Source organism: Daucus carota, chromosome 3 (genome assembly GCF_001625215.2).
Source record: "Daucus carota subsp. sativus chromosome 3, DH1 v3.0, whole genome shotgun sequence".
NCBI classification, from domain to species: domain Eukaryota; kingdom Viridiplantae; phylum Streptophyta; class Magnoliopsida; order Apiales; family Apiaceae; genus Daucus; species Daucus carota.
In genome coordinates, this window is record NC_030383.2 from 680634 (window position 1) to 695316 (window position 14683).

Sequence of the window (14683 nt, forward strand, 5' to 3'; positions counted from 1 at the left end):
GAACGGCGAAGTCATCATGCTCAAGGGTCTAGACTTGGCTTTCATGCCCTATATAGAGGCGGATGACAAGAAAGTGAGAACGGATTCTGGAGCGCCCGGAGCTACTGGTGAGTTCCGGGCTCAGTTGGTTGAGTTCTGCAATTGTCTCGGGTTTCAGTTGACCCGGGATACATTTATGCAGCACAACAAGTTGCACGAGGGCGGCTGTGAGTTGCATTTTTTCCTTAGTCTTTTATTTTACTTTTGTAGTCTTGTCCGGGTCTTCTTGTATTATGTCTGCTCCTGTTTTGTCCGGGTCTTCTAGTTGATAGTCTCGTGTTGCTATATCGCCCGGGTTTCCTTGCTTATGATATGTATGTCCCTTAGGAGAATCTTGTTGCGACATTCCTCTGTATTTACCCGGGTTCTCTTGATTGTTGACAGGTCTTCCATATTTTGATCCGGCTCTTTGGGGAGATATGTCTGCCGACGACTCTTTTGCTGCCGCTTTGAGGAACTTGGGGGGAGTTCATACCCTTCCCAAGCCACAGCCGAAGGATAAGTCGGCAAAAAAGAAGAGGGTTGTGAAGAGGGGGGAGTCCGGGTCTTCTCGTCAGGAGACGGAGGGGACCGGTAACTCGAGTGCACCCCCTGATCCAGAACTGCAGGCGAGGGATCCGGAGTTGGGTTCTGAAGCCCTCGAGGTGGAGAGTCCGGTCCTGGAGCCAAAGAGGAAGAAGACGAAGACTGCTTCTTCTCAGAAGCAAGTGATTGATATGACGGACGAAGATCCGGCTAAATCTGCGATGGAGGTTGTGGACGTCGAGGGTGGTTCCCGACCGGCGCACAAGTTTGGGAAATACCCGGTCAAGAAGGTGATCGGGTTGATGGCGGAGCTCCCGTCTGACCAGGATTGGGAGGTGATGGAGGACCAGGGTCTTGAAGAGAATTTCAAAGACATAGGGGACCTGTGGGGTCAGGTGGTTTTCTAACCCGGAATCGATCTTCTTTTGTTTCTTACTTTGTTTTCCTTGCTTTATGATTCTGGTTTTGCTGATCGAGTTTTAATGTTTCTTTGTCAGCTTGGTGGTCGGTTGGCCGGGTTCAACACCCATGCTCTGAACAGCCTGAAGAAGGAAAGGGAATTTTCTGCTGAGACTCTTGCCCGGGTCAGGAAGCTGGACAAGGATCTAGATCGTGAGAGATCGGCTCGGGAGGCTTTGGAGGCTAGCGTTAGTTCCAAGATTAAGGAAGCTGAGATCCGGAAGGAATCCGAGTTAGCTCAGAAGATCAAGGATGTTGAGGCCCGGGCTGATGATGCGGAGAAAAAGGCATCCGGGTTGGAGAAAGAAGTGGCTGACTTGAAGAAGGAATTGGAGACCCGGAAAGCTCCGGAGAAAGTCGTAGCCGAGTTCCAGAAGTCCCGGGCCTATGCAGATGCTCTAGCAAAGGCTGCAGCCGCTGAAGTCATGCGCTGCTGGACTGTGGCCGAGAAGCATATTAAAACCGACCCGGGTGCCAATGCTCAGAGCTTTACTGAACTCTATATTGCTGCCAAGAACAAGATTGCCGCCGGTGGAGGGGAGCCTGAACCTTATGTCGCCCCGGGTCAGGATGTGGACTCGGATTCTTCTTCTGAATCTGAACCCTTGGACGAAGAGATTCCTGTCACTGATCCCCCTGCTGATGATCCTCCTGCTTAATTAGTCTTTGTCTTCTTCGATTCTGATCATGTTCTCTAAAACGATCTTTTGTAATTCTGAATTTGCTTTTGTTGGATTTGGATGTTTATCCGGGGTCAATGTAGGCCCGGGGTTGCGGATGGTTGTTTTTATTGCTTTCTATCGGATATCGTACTTGCTTGTAAATGCTTTTGTCTGCTTTGTATATTTCCATTCTTGTGATTGCTTAGGATAGTTTCTTACTGAAAATTTTCCCAAGTGAATGAAATGGATGGACCCGGGCAACTTCTACCCGGGTTGATTGCTTTAATACGTTTGTACTTAGAAAATATTTCAAAGTAAATGAAATGGATGGACCCGGGCAACGTCTACCCGGGTTGATTGCTTTAATAAGTTTGTACTTAGAAAATTTTCCAAGTGAATGAACAGATGGATCCGGGCAACCTTTGCTCGGGTTGGGTGCTTTTGTTTGCTTTTATACTTAGAAATTTTCCAAGTTAGATGATTGCATGGATGGGCCCGGGTAGATCCTTCCCGGGTTGGTTGTTGATATTGCTTGGTTGCCTTAGAAATTTTCTAAGTAAATAATAACACAGATTCATTGGCAGCAAAAGACTTCATTGATATTTAAAACTATTACACAGCTTTGAGAACGATCAAAAGTACATGATTGTTTTTAGGGATATGTAGCTGTCTTCTAGGATCCTTGTCCTTCTTTCTCATTCTACTGGTAGAATTTCCTTAACCTGAGTCCGTGCCAGGTGTTAGACACTTCAGACCCGTCCATATGCTCTAATTTGTAGGTGCCCGGTCTTAGGACTTCTTTCACCTTGTATGGGCCTTCCCACTTAGGCATCAACTTGCCAGTGTTGGTTGGATCAGAGGCTTCGGTGTCCCGTAGGACCAGGTCTCCTGCTTGAAAATTTCTAACCCGGGACTTTTTGCTGAAATGATCCCGGGTCCTTTCCTTGTATTTTTCCATTCGTGCAATTGCCTGATCTCGTACTTCATCTACCAAGTCCAGGTTGACCCGGAGCCCCTCCTCGTTCGCAATTTCATCAAAGTTGATTGTTCTGTGGGAGGGTGACCCGACCTCGATTGGGAGCATTGCCTCGGTTCCATAAGCTAACTTGAATGGGGTTTCTCCGGTGCTTGTCCGGGGACTGGTTCGGTATGACCAGAGAACATGTGGTAGTTCTTCTGGCCACTTGCTCTTGCTTTCTTCCAACCTCTTCTCAATTCCTCTTAGAAGGATCCGGTTGGTAACCTCGACCTGGCCATTCCCTTGAGGGTAGGCGACTGAAGACTTCTTGTGCTTGATGCCTCTTTCAGCCAGGTAGCTTTCGAAGTCCGAACCTATGAACTGGGGTCCGTTGTCTGAGACCAGGACCCTTGGTAGCCCGAATCTCATCAGAATGTTATCCATGAATCGGATGACATCTTGCTGATTGATTGTCCGCATTGCTTTAGCTTCGACCCACTTGGTCATATAGTCGATGGAGACTAGCAAGTATCTGAGGTCTCCTTTAGCCCGGGGAAAGGGTCCCATGATGTCTATTCCCCATACAGCAAAGGGGATCGGGGATAAAACTGAGTAAGGTAGGACAGGGCTTACCCAGGGCACGTTGCTGAACAACTGACAGTTCTTGCATCTTTTCACAAATTCCATAGCATCTTGGTGTATAGTTGGCCAGTAGTAGCCTTGCCGGATGATTTTATATGCCAGGCCTTTTGCCGACATGTGATCTCCACAGATCCCTTCGTGGACTTCCCTCAAGCAGTACTCAGATTCTTCCGGGCCGATGCATTTTAGGATCGGGGCTGAGTAAGTTCTACGGAATAGGATCCCGTTTTCTACGAAAAACTTGGCCGCCTTAGCTTTCAGTCTTTGGGCTTTTCCTTTGTCTTCGGGTAGCTCTCCCTTCTCTATGTAGTTGATCACGGGAGTCATCCAGGTAGGGTTGTCATTGATTTCAAAAACTTCTTCGTGCTCGATTGTTGGTTTATGCAGCTCTTCAAAATAAACCGAGCTTTCCAAGTCAGCTGAGTTCTGGACAAGTCTGGAGAGGTTATCTGCTTCCGAATTTTCTTCTCTGTTGATTTGTAGAATTTTGTACCCGGGGATCAGGGTAAGGTAACTTTTTACCAGGGCTTGATACTTTGTCAGGATCGGGTCTTTGGCGAGATACTCTCCGTTAGTTTGTCTGACTACAATCTGGGAGTCACTGTAGATGGTGAGGTTCCGGATTGACAGGGTCCGGACCAACCTTAATCCTGCTAACAGGGCTTCATACTCTGCTTGATTGTTGGTTGCTGCAAAGTTGAAAGAGATTGCTGTTTTAATGGTGAATCCATCCGGGCTCTTTAGGATGAGTCCGGCTCCTGACCTTTCGGTTGTTGAGGATCCATCAACGTGGAGTATCCAAGACTCCGGGTTAGGCTTTTCCGGGGCTTCCGGTTCAGTTTCCATAGGAGTTGTCTGGTTTTCTGGGAAGTTGCATTCTACCACGAAATCTGCCAGGACCTGGGCTTTGACTGCTGTCCGGGGTAGGAATGTTAGGCTGAACTGGCTAAGTTCGATTGCCCAGTTCACCAGTCTCCCGGAGATGTCAGGTTTGTGAATGATTTTCCTCAAAGGTTGGTCTGTGACAATCCTGATTTCTCTTCCTTGAAAGTAGTGCCTGAGTTTCCTGGATGCGGTGATTAGTGCAAATGCGAATTTTTCTAAGTTGGGATATCTGGTCTCCGCATCCTTCAAGACTTGGCTAACATAGTAGACGGGCTTCTGTTGCCCGGCTTCCTCCCGGATCAAGGCTGCCCCGACGGCCAAGGGACCGGCAGACAGGTATAGGTAGAGAGGTTCTCCGGGTAAGGCTTTTGTCAGGATTGGGGGTTTGGACAGATAAGCTTTGATTTCATCAAGGGCTCTTTGGCAGTCCGGGTTCCATTCTACTAATTTCTGATTTTTTGCCCCTTTTAGCAATTCAAAGAATGGTAGACATCTTTCAGCAAGTTTGGAGACAAACCTTCGGAGTGCCGCTAAGGACCCTGCTAGCTTTTGGACCTCCCTCTGAGTCCGAGGTGGTTGCATCTCTTGCACAGCTTTGATCTTCTCCGGGTTGGCTTCGATACCCCGGTTGCTTACCATAAAACCCAAAAATTTTCCAGCTTCTACTCCAAAGGTACACTTGTCTGGGTTGAGCTTTAGCTTAGTCCTTCTCATGTTCTCAAAACATTCTTTGAGATCTGAAATGTGCCCCGGGACTGATGTGGATTTGGAGATGATGTCGTCGACGTAGCATTCCAAATTTCTTCCAAGTTGATCTTTGAAAATTTCATTCATTGCTTTCTGGTATGTGGACCCGGCGTTTCTTAACCCGAAAGGCATAAGTTTGTAGGCATAGACTGCCCGATGGGTTATGAAAGCTGTTTTGGCTATGTCTGCTGGGTTCATCTTAACCTGGTTGTACCCGGAGAAGGCGTCCATAAAGCTTAACATCAGGTGTCCTGATGTAGCATCAATCAGCTGATCAATGCTTGGCAGAGGATAAGGGTCCTTGGGGCACGCTGCGTTCAGATCTGTGTAGTCGACGCACATTCTCCATTTGCCGTTTGCTTTCTTAACCATGACTACGTTGGAGAGCCATTCCGGGTATTTGATCTCACATATGATATCCGCCTTCATTAATTTGCCCACTTCCTCATCTATTGCCCTCTGCCTCTCCGGGGCGAAATTTCTTCGTTTTTGTTTAACAGGCTTTTTCTTGGGATCGACGTCAAGGCTGTGTATTGCTAGTGACTCATCCAACCCGGGCATGTCGTCCGGGCTCCAGGCAAAAACATCTGCATAGCTCCGGAGTAGTTGGATGAGTTCCTCCTTAAAAACAGTATCCAGGCCTTTTCCAATTTTAACTTTCCTTGTCGGGCTGTCTTTTTCGATCAGGACCGACTCGGTCTCGACCGCGGCTTCGACCTTGGTTAGTTCTTGCGCCGAGATCATTTGCTGGATCCGGGCGTCAGTGTTCTTTTCCACAAAATCTTGCGCTGAGCTCATGTTTGCTTTCTGGTTGCTTTGTCCAGGACCAGGATTGGCTGCTCCCAGGCTTTGACTGCCCGGGTCTAGGTCGATGACCTGGACTTCACCTTTGGGGTTTGCTTTCTGGTAAGGCCGATGCTTCTTGTTGCTTTTCTGCTTTTGGAAGACCGTTGTCTTTCTTTTGTTGTCCAAGTGTGTTTCCGCCATGACTAAGGCTTGGCTGTAACACACCCCGGCTGTTGCCGAATCTCCTCTGACTTCTCCTACCCCGAACGGGGTTGGGAATTTGAACTTTAGGTGCGGGATGGAAGTAATAGCTTCGATCTTGTTCAAACCTGGGCGGCCGATGATCACGTTGTAAGGGGAGGGTGTATCCGTCACATAGAATTTGATGGTGTGGGTGACTTGGTTCGGGAGAGTTCCGAATCGGACCGGGAGATAAAGTGTGCCAAGGACCGGGACAATGCTGTTCCCGAATCCATATAAAGGATCCTCCCTGTAGTCGTTCATCCGGATGCTTCCTAGTTCCATCCGATCCATGGTGTGTTTGAACAGAATGTTGGCTGAAGAGCCGTTGTCTACCAGGATCCTCCTCACTTCATTTTCGGCCATGTCAAGGGTTACCACTAAGGCTTGATTGTGACCCCGGGTAACACCCTCGAAGTCCTTGCTGCTGAAGGAAATGACTTGTTCAGGGAAGGCCTGGATGGACATGACTTCTTGACAGGAGTCCGGGCTGGGGGGAGGGGAACAGGATCCGCCCAGTACCACGTTGACAATGTTCTTTTGTTTCCCCGATCCCTCTCCCTTGTTTGCTGTGTTCCGGGCTATGTATTGCCCCATGTTGCCTTTGCTGATTTGCTCTTCAATGAAATATTTGAGGGATATGCAGTTTTCTGTTTTGTGACCGTGGGTGCCATGATAGTCACAATGTCTGTTAGCAGGTCTGCTCTCTGGAGGAGTCTGCATAGGTTTTGGTGGGTAGTAGAAGGGTTTGTCTCTGATTTCTTTGAGTATGTCCTCTCGGGATCTGTTTAGGGGGGTCCATTCGGGCTCTGGTTTTGGTTCCCTGGTTGCTTTGTTTGGACCGGGGTCACTCCTGGACCCGGATCCCTGTTGGCTGGTCCTCTTGGAACCTGATTGCTGGATGAAGTTTGTCTGTCTGTCGGGTTTGAATTTTTTGTCCTGGTGATATTCTTTCCGGGGTCTATCTTCGACTTGTTTTCCTTTCGAACTGCCCTGTCGGGTCATCCTCATTGCTTGGAGTACATCGGTCTCCTTAATGAATTTTGCGGCCATGGCATAGGCAGCTGCCAGGCTTTGGGGCTCTTTGTTGATCAATTCGACCACGTATCTCTCATTTTGTTCCGGGTCCAGGTTCCTCCGGAATATGCTCAGAGCCTCACGCTCATCCAGGTTGGAAATTTTGTTGATTGCTTCCTGGAAACGTTTCATGTAGTCCGAGAGTGCCTCATTGTCATATTGGCGAACCGTTTCCAGGTGACACATATGGAGTTCGTGTGTCTTGTTTGCTCGAAACCTTCTGAGGAAGGCTTCCCTGAAATCTCTCCAGGACCCGATGCTCCGGGAGGGGATCCGGCTGAACCATCTCTGTGCCCCTCCCTTGAATGTGGAAGCGAAGAAACGGCACTTGGTCAGATCATTGTAGTAGTAGATCTGGGCTATCTGTTCGAAGTAGTGCAGGTGTTCTTCCGGGTCTCCCAGTCCATTGAAGGATTCAAAGTTGTAGTGTTTCATGCCCTTTTGTCGGGGTATGGATTCCAAGGAGTGGCTGAAGGGAGTTAGGGTTCCCCCAATTTCAAGCCCGGCATCATTTCCGATTTTCCGGTTGAGTTCATTGATCATGTCTCTGAGGTTGGTTTGCCCCGGTCTCTCATCCTCGTCATCAGAGATGAGCTCGGGTGTTGTTTCCTTCCGGTAGCGCTTGGACCGGGATCCTTTTATCAATTTCTCTTCTTCGAGTTGCATCCGGATGGCAATTTTTTGTTCAAGTTTTTCCTCTTCCTCTTTTCGGATCTGTTCTTTTCTTTCAGCTAAGATTCTTAGCCGGGTTTCCTCACTATCCTTCTGTTTCTTTTTCTTGGCTTTGTCTCCGATCCGGTCGAAGACGGAACCCCGGGATTGACGGCTGTTCCCGGAGTCCTCGGATTCGCCGATGTCCTCAAGTCTGCGGTTGCTTTCCCGGCGATCATGGTACTGCCGGATGGCTTCAGCCAACTCTACATTGGTGAGTTGGGACAGGTGGAGGGTGGTGACCGGGACATCGGTGTACTTGTACTGGTTTGCTTCGATCGTGACTCGTGCATCATTGGGGTTGATTGTTTGGTTCTCTTCCGGGTTCACATGTGTGAAAAGAGGTCCTGAGGCATGATCCTGGTTCGGGTTGTCCTGGTCTGTCTGAGGGTTGTCCGGGTTCTGGGGAAGACCCAGGTGGGAGCGTGTTCTTTTAATATGTAATTTTCTATTTTCTATAATAATAAATAAATATTTTTTTAATAGTTGGTCAAAAATTAGTCAATTTGACTTCTCAAAAAGCAAAAGGGACATGTAAATTGAGACGGATGAGTATTTTAACGGAAGGTAACGGAATTCAACGGAGAGGGTGCGTATCGTTCCTGAGATGTAAAAATAGGTGGTGCGATTCGAGTTTTCAAAAATATGGGTATAATATCGTTTTTGAACGTAAGTTAGGGGGTCCGAATTGCAATTATATATATAGTGACTTAACGGAGTGCACTGAGTTAACGGAAGTTAACGGCAGGGGGTGCATCTCGGTTTTGAGAAGTAAAGATAAGGGGTGCGAGTTGAGTTTCTTAAAGTATCGGTACTCTATCGTTTTTGAACGATACTTAGGGGGTGCGATATGCAATTACCTCCTATATATATAATTGCAATTTCTACCCCCTAACTTACGTTCAAAAATGATATTGTACTCGTACTTTTGGAAACCCAAATCGCACCACCTATCTTTACATTTCAAGAACGATACGCACCCCCTCCGTTGAATTCCGTTACCTTCCGTTAAAATACTCCCCGTCTCAATTTACATGTCCCTTTTGTTTTTTGAGAAGTCAGATTGACTAATTTTTGACCAACTATTAAAAAAATATTTATTTATTATTTTAGAAAATAGAAAGTTACATATTAAAATATACTAAATTTTGTTTAAAAAAAATATCATCAAAAAGTAAATCTAGCCTATTTTAATAGAGGTAAATAATAGGGAGTCCGAATTGCAGTTACCTCTATTATTTGCGAAATTCGGACCCTCTATTATTTGCGAAAACAAATAGACTAGATTTACTTTTTTGATGATATTTTTTATAACTTTTTATTTAATTAAGTTATGCCCAAGTCAAAATGATTTTACGTATTGAATGATTTTAAATTTTTAGTGACATATGTATTAGGTACTTAAAATATACACTAATTTAAACGTAAAAAATAAATATTATGTGATATTTATTATAAATAATACATAACTTTATCAATTGATTAAAATATATAAATTTTAATTATTTTGTTTGGAAAAATTGATCAAAGAAATTTTTTAAAAATATCATCAAAAATTAAATCTAATCTATTTTAATAAATACATATTTTCAAATAGTTGGTCAAAAATTAGTCAATTTAACTCCTCAAAAAGCAAAAGGGACATGTAAATTGAGACGGAGGAGTATTTTAACGGAAAGTAACGGAATTCAACGAAGGGGGTGCGTATCGATCCTGAGATGTAAAAATAGGTGGTGCGATTCGAGTTTTCAAAAATATGGGTACAATATCGTTTTTGAACGTAAGTTAGGGGGTCCGAATTGCAATTATATATATAGTGACTTAACGGAGTGCATTAAGTTAACGGGAGTTAACGGCATGGGGTGCATCTCGGTTTTGAGAAGTAAAGATAAGGGGTGCGAGTTGAGTTTCTTAAAGTATAGGTACTCTATCGTTTTTGAACAATACTTAGGGGGTGCGATATGCAATTACTTCTTAATAATTGATTGATCAACAATCTATTCAGAATTTACGAGGAATAGGTCAACAATCAGAATTTATGGGTTCTGCATTTCGTCCCAAAATAAGTGTCAATTTTCTGGACGTAATTTAAGATGCAAGAAAAACATTCTTGTATATATTATTTTCGATATTTTCTTTTTTTAAATAAAAATATATATTTATTAAACTTTTATTCAAGAAAAAAAACTTATTTACGCTAATTTCACGGAACTACGGATTGCTCGTTCTTTCCGGTGCTTTTATCCTCAAAAGTGGTCCGAGTTATCTTGTTTTTGTGGATTTGTTCCTCAGATTTAAGGATTGCGTTGGTTTAGCCAATATTTCATTTACGCATTTGATTGTTAGGTTGTCACGTTTGTTTTTAGTTTTTTTGTTGTCTCACCGTTTGTGTGAGTTTTGTTATTTCTCACCGTTTGTGTGAGTATGGTGCTTGATTTAGTAATTGAAATTGTCAGGGGATTGCATTCTCAGTCGATAGCTCAAACTGGTTGTGGCGGAAGCGAAAGTGGCGAAGTATGTGTATATATCATCTTCAACAAATCACGTGATTTTATCTCCAAGATGAATGGATTAATCAGTGATTGTTTCTGTATTTTGTTTGTTCGACGCGACTGTTTATGTAGATGCCGTATGGCTTTTCATTATTGAATTAACTCATTTATCAAAAAAGAAAAAAAACTTTGAAAAATAATACGTAGAAGCATGACTTTTTTACAGCTCAAATTACGTGAAAAAAACCAAAACGAGACTTATTTTGGGACAGAGTGAGTAATACAGATTTTTTTAGTTAAAATTTTTGGTCAAATCAGAATATGATTAAAAATTTGTAATATATTTCAAAAATTAATCAAAAAATTTAAACAAATTAAACTTAGAACATTTCATGTAAATGCGATTTATATTTACCCAAATTAGGGATTAATTGATTCCATTCATTTTTTTTGAAAAATTGTGTGTTTGGTAAGTGTTTATGTGCATTTATTCCGCTTTATTGGCATATTAAATTTTTAATTTATTAATATTTATAAATATTTATTGGGTGCCATTATTGATGGCTTTTATTAGGTCTTGATAACGTTCAAGGAGTTTGTACCAATTTTGGTGGTCATAATTGGTGGCATATAATTTTGGACCAATATTGGTTGGCATGATTATCGTCCTATTGTCCTAAATGAATATTTTGCGGTTAATTTTGTTCTTGGATTAATAATTTGAATTTATTTACTTTGTGATGTTATGATAACCTTTTATTGACTTATTGGATTATTAAATTATTAATTTACGTTGATTGAGATATAAATATGATTTAATTTTTAATTTCCTTCTTTTCCTAACAAAAAACTTAAGTTTTTGTTTATGTATTTTTGGTCCCACAAGATTATATTAATATGTATTACGATTTCTTTATTTTGCGTGTCTAACCAAAGTTCTTACTTTGGTTAGACATTATCTCTTTTCATAATTGTATCGTATTTTTATTAGTTCTAAAAATTTTATTTTTGAATAAGATGTTATTTTATTATATTTATTTTTGTCAGGATTTATATGTCATTATTGGGTTTATTTTCCCCAAAATACTTTTTTTCCTTAAATTATCATTCTTATGTTTGTTTTTGCTTGGTTTGTTTTTCAGGATCTTGGAGAGAGATCTTACGGGTTTTCTTATCAGACTTTAAAGTCTTATTATCTAAACGTCCGGAGATATCTTTGCGTATCTTTCGGTTAGATGATAAACTTTATTGGATGAAAGTAATCCCTGATGCGGCTATTGTATCTATGATACAAATCATCTGCGAGTATGTAGATCCTGACAAAAAAAAAAAAAATGATATTCTTACCTGGGTCTTGGGAAAACACGTTGTATTAGTGTTCAAAGAGGGTAACCAAATTTTGTATTTTAAAAAAAATCAGGTTTTGTGTGGATTGATTTTTGTGAGGAATCGGAGCATTTATCGATCAAAATTCGAAACTTCAGTTAAATATGGGAAAGAAAGAAATATTTTACAAAAAAATTTAGAAGAAGGGAGGCTTTCACATGGAAAAAAAGAAAGAAATATTTTGCAAATTTAGAAGAGAAACTTTCACTCAACTAGCCATTATTCTTCTCTAGAATTTAGTCACTATCGTTTTGATTATATTTACGAATTTTTACGAAATTAGTGAAATTTCACAACATTTATAAGAAGAACTGTTACTCTCTGTCCCTCTCATTTTTTTACCCTTTTTTGCATTGCTCGGCACACATTTTAAAGCGCATATAAAATATAATTTCATAACTCTTTTTTGAAATTTTTCATTTTCGTTTAAAAGTTTAGATAGTAATTTTTTTTTAATAGAAAAAAATTCAAAATAATTTATCAAACTATATTTTTATGAGAGTATTAAAATGTGTACCGAGCGTCCGTACTTCAATGTAAACAATTGAGAGGTGCGGAGAGAGTATTATTTTATAATAACCTGAACCCATTGTCCTAAAACAAAATTACGTAATTAATGGTTTGTATTATTTGGATCCAGGGGTATGAGGTGGCATTGGCCTTTATATATAATCAATTTATATGATTGATATTCATAATTTGTTGTATTTAATCTCCCAAAACTCATAATTTTGTAGTATTTTATCCTTAAAAATTTTTTAGTAATATTTCATCCCCAGAAAAAAATTTCTAGTTCCGTCGTTGTATAAATTGATCCTGTTTTCAATATTGAAAATCAAACGAATGAAATATTTGATCCACACACAAGTTTTTTTGTTTTTTTTCTTGAGTAATGATCCATACACAAGTTAATCACTTAATCTCATCATAGTTATCGAATTTAGCAATATTTTCCAGGAAGGATTCAATAATGTACGTCACTGATAAATCTTACGTTTCAAATACAACTATTTCCATATAAACATATTTTTTTTTCGCTGCTACAAGCCTACAACGGTAACAAGGCCCAAAATCCATCATTGTAGATTTGTAGTGGCCGAGCGGGAATCTTCGACCAATAAGTACTTGGGCTCCTAAATAGTGAATTTATATAATAAATAAATAATCTTTTTACGGAAGAATTATTAAAATTTAATTCAATATGTTTGCCGAACTTGTTCAAGTTCTTCTGAAATTTTGATATTTTAATTGGTGAAAGAGATTTATTTCAGAAAATATCTTAATTTTTGAGCAAGTCCGGTGAGCAAAGAGAATGGAGCAATGGATCCACACAAATCGTGGGCGATGAGGAATGATAATGATGAATTATTTATTCACAAAGTTACTTTTACACATTTGAACCTTTAGCTGTTTAGCAGTTTAGCTTCAATCCCAAGCGAAGTATATATGTTCCTTAAATAGAAAATTTTTAAATAACGCCAAGTTTAAGGATGTTAAGTAACTACTGTGTTTAAACCTAATACTTGAATTATAACCTTTTTGATTGTTAAACATGCTAATCTTAGAGCATCTCCAGCAGCATCTTAGCCTATTCTTTAAATATAATATAAAATATTGGATCCTAGTGACTTAAGATAATAATAGCTATTCTCACCTCCAACAATATTCCTTATATTCATTCCTTATATACTATTTTATTATTAAAAGTTACCATTATTGCAATAGGTGAAGAGAGAGAAAATGTTTGTTTTCAAAATTTATTATAAAATAAGATTTAGGAGAGGAGAGAGGTTACCTAAAGATAAGGCATGGCTAGTGGATCTTAGTGATTTAGGGAATCATTAAGATACTGTTGGAGTGAATTATTTTCTCATATTCCTCATATTTTGGTTTAAGACTCTAAATAGGGAAGCTACTGGAGTTGCTCTTAGAGCATCTCCAACGGCGTTGGTTATAATCGTTGGCTAAATTGGACCTGTAAGACATTAAGTAAAATTTGCTGAATCTGTAAGACATTTTGCTTCAATGGTATTGGCTATATTGGTTGGCTATAATTTAAAAATAGTATGTTATTAATATTTTAAATTGTTAAAATAGAATATATCAGTTCAATATGGTAATATATGATGTACAATCTTCCTACAGATTTTCTTACAGACCTGTAGAGGTTCGACAAATTTAGCCATCCATAGGAGGTTGGTTAAATTTATAGACAACAGGTGAGCATGGTTGGAGTTGAGTTTTTAGAGCTTTTGGCTAAATTTTTTTATTTTAAGTAAGCCAACTCATCTTTTAGCCAAGAATTTTAAATGGTTGGAGATGCTCTTATACACCAACACAGGGGATTTACCTACTTATCTCTCGCTTTTGAATTTCACCATCATTAGCCTATTTTCACTATTCTTTTTGACCATTCAGCATTATTCCTGCGGACCAATTCCATCATGGGGGCACTGACTTCTAACCTTTTGATCCATTGAAAAGTGCAGTCATTTTGGCAAACAAACTCTTTGTCCCAACTTAGATTTCTTAAATATGAACAATTTAAATTTTAAAAAATAGGGATCCCGTACTGATAGACACTTCAACAATAATCTTTTAAATTCAAATTCTTTCAACAAAAAGATATTAAGAAAAGTATGGGAAAGAGTGTCGAACAAGTGAGAGTTGAATATTCAATGATTAAAAATAAATGAGGAATGAGTTAGGGATTACCTATTTATGAGGAATGAAAAATGGATCCTAAAATATAGGGAATGAGCATGACTCTCCTTGAGTGAGTTTTTGTCCATATTCCTCAAAATTTTAACTTAGGACATGGTATAACTAATCTGCTGGAGATGCTCTTAGTAAATCAATTCCATCAAAAAATTGAGAAATATTGAGTTTGGAGAAGATTTTATAATTAAAAGATATTTGCTTTTAATTTTAACAATAACAAACATATGTGAATCCACTCATTATCATGGACACAAATATTATATCAAGGAATATGTTGATTTGCTAACAATATCCGATTGGTTCATAGTTATCTTTTTGCCAAATAATAAATATTAAACACACGTTTAATATTT

The 14683-nt window shown here is 40.2% G+C and overlaps 1 protein-coding gene across 1 annotated transcript; it reads right to left on the minus strand.

Moving 5' to 3' along the window:
• Positions 1-611: 611 nt before the first annotated feature.
• On the minus strand, positions 612-14102 carry LOC108194776 (uncharacterized). The gene is made up of 2 exons (XM_064090924.1): positions 14075-14102; positions 612-8186 (listed from the first exon to the last, which is right to left on the minus strand). The coding sequence occupies exons 1-2, from the start codon at positions 14100-14102 to the stop codon at positions 2386-2388; spliced, it is 5829 nt and encodes a 1942-aa protein (XP_063946994.1). The 3' UTR covers positions 612-2385.
• Between the last annotated feature and the right edge of the window lie 581 nt (positions 14103-14683).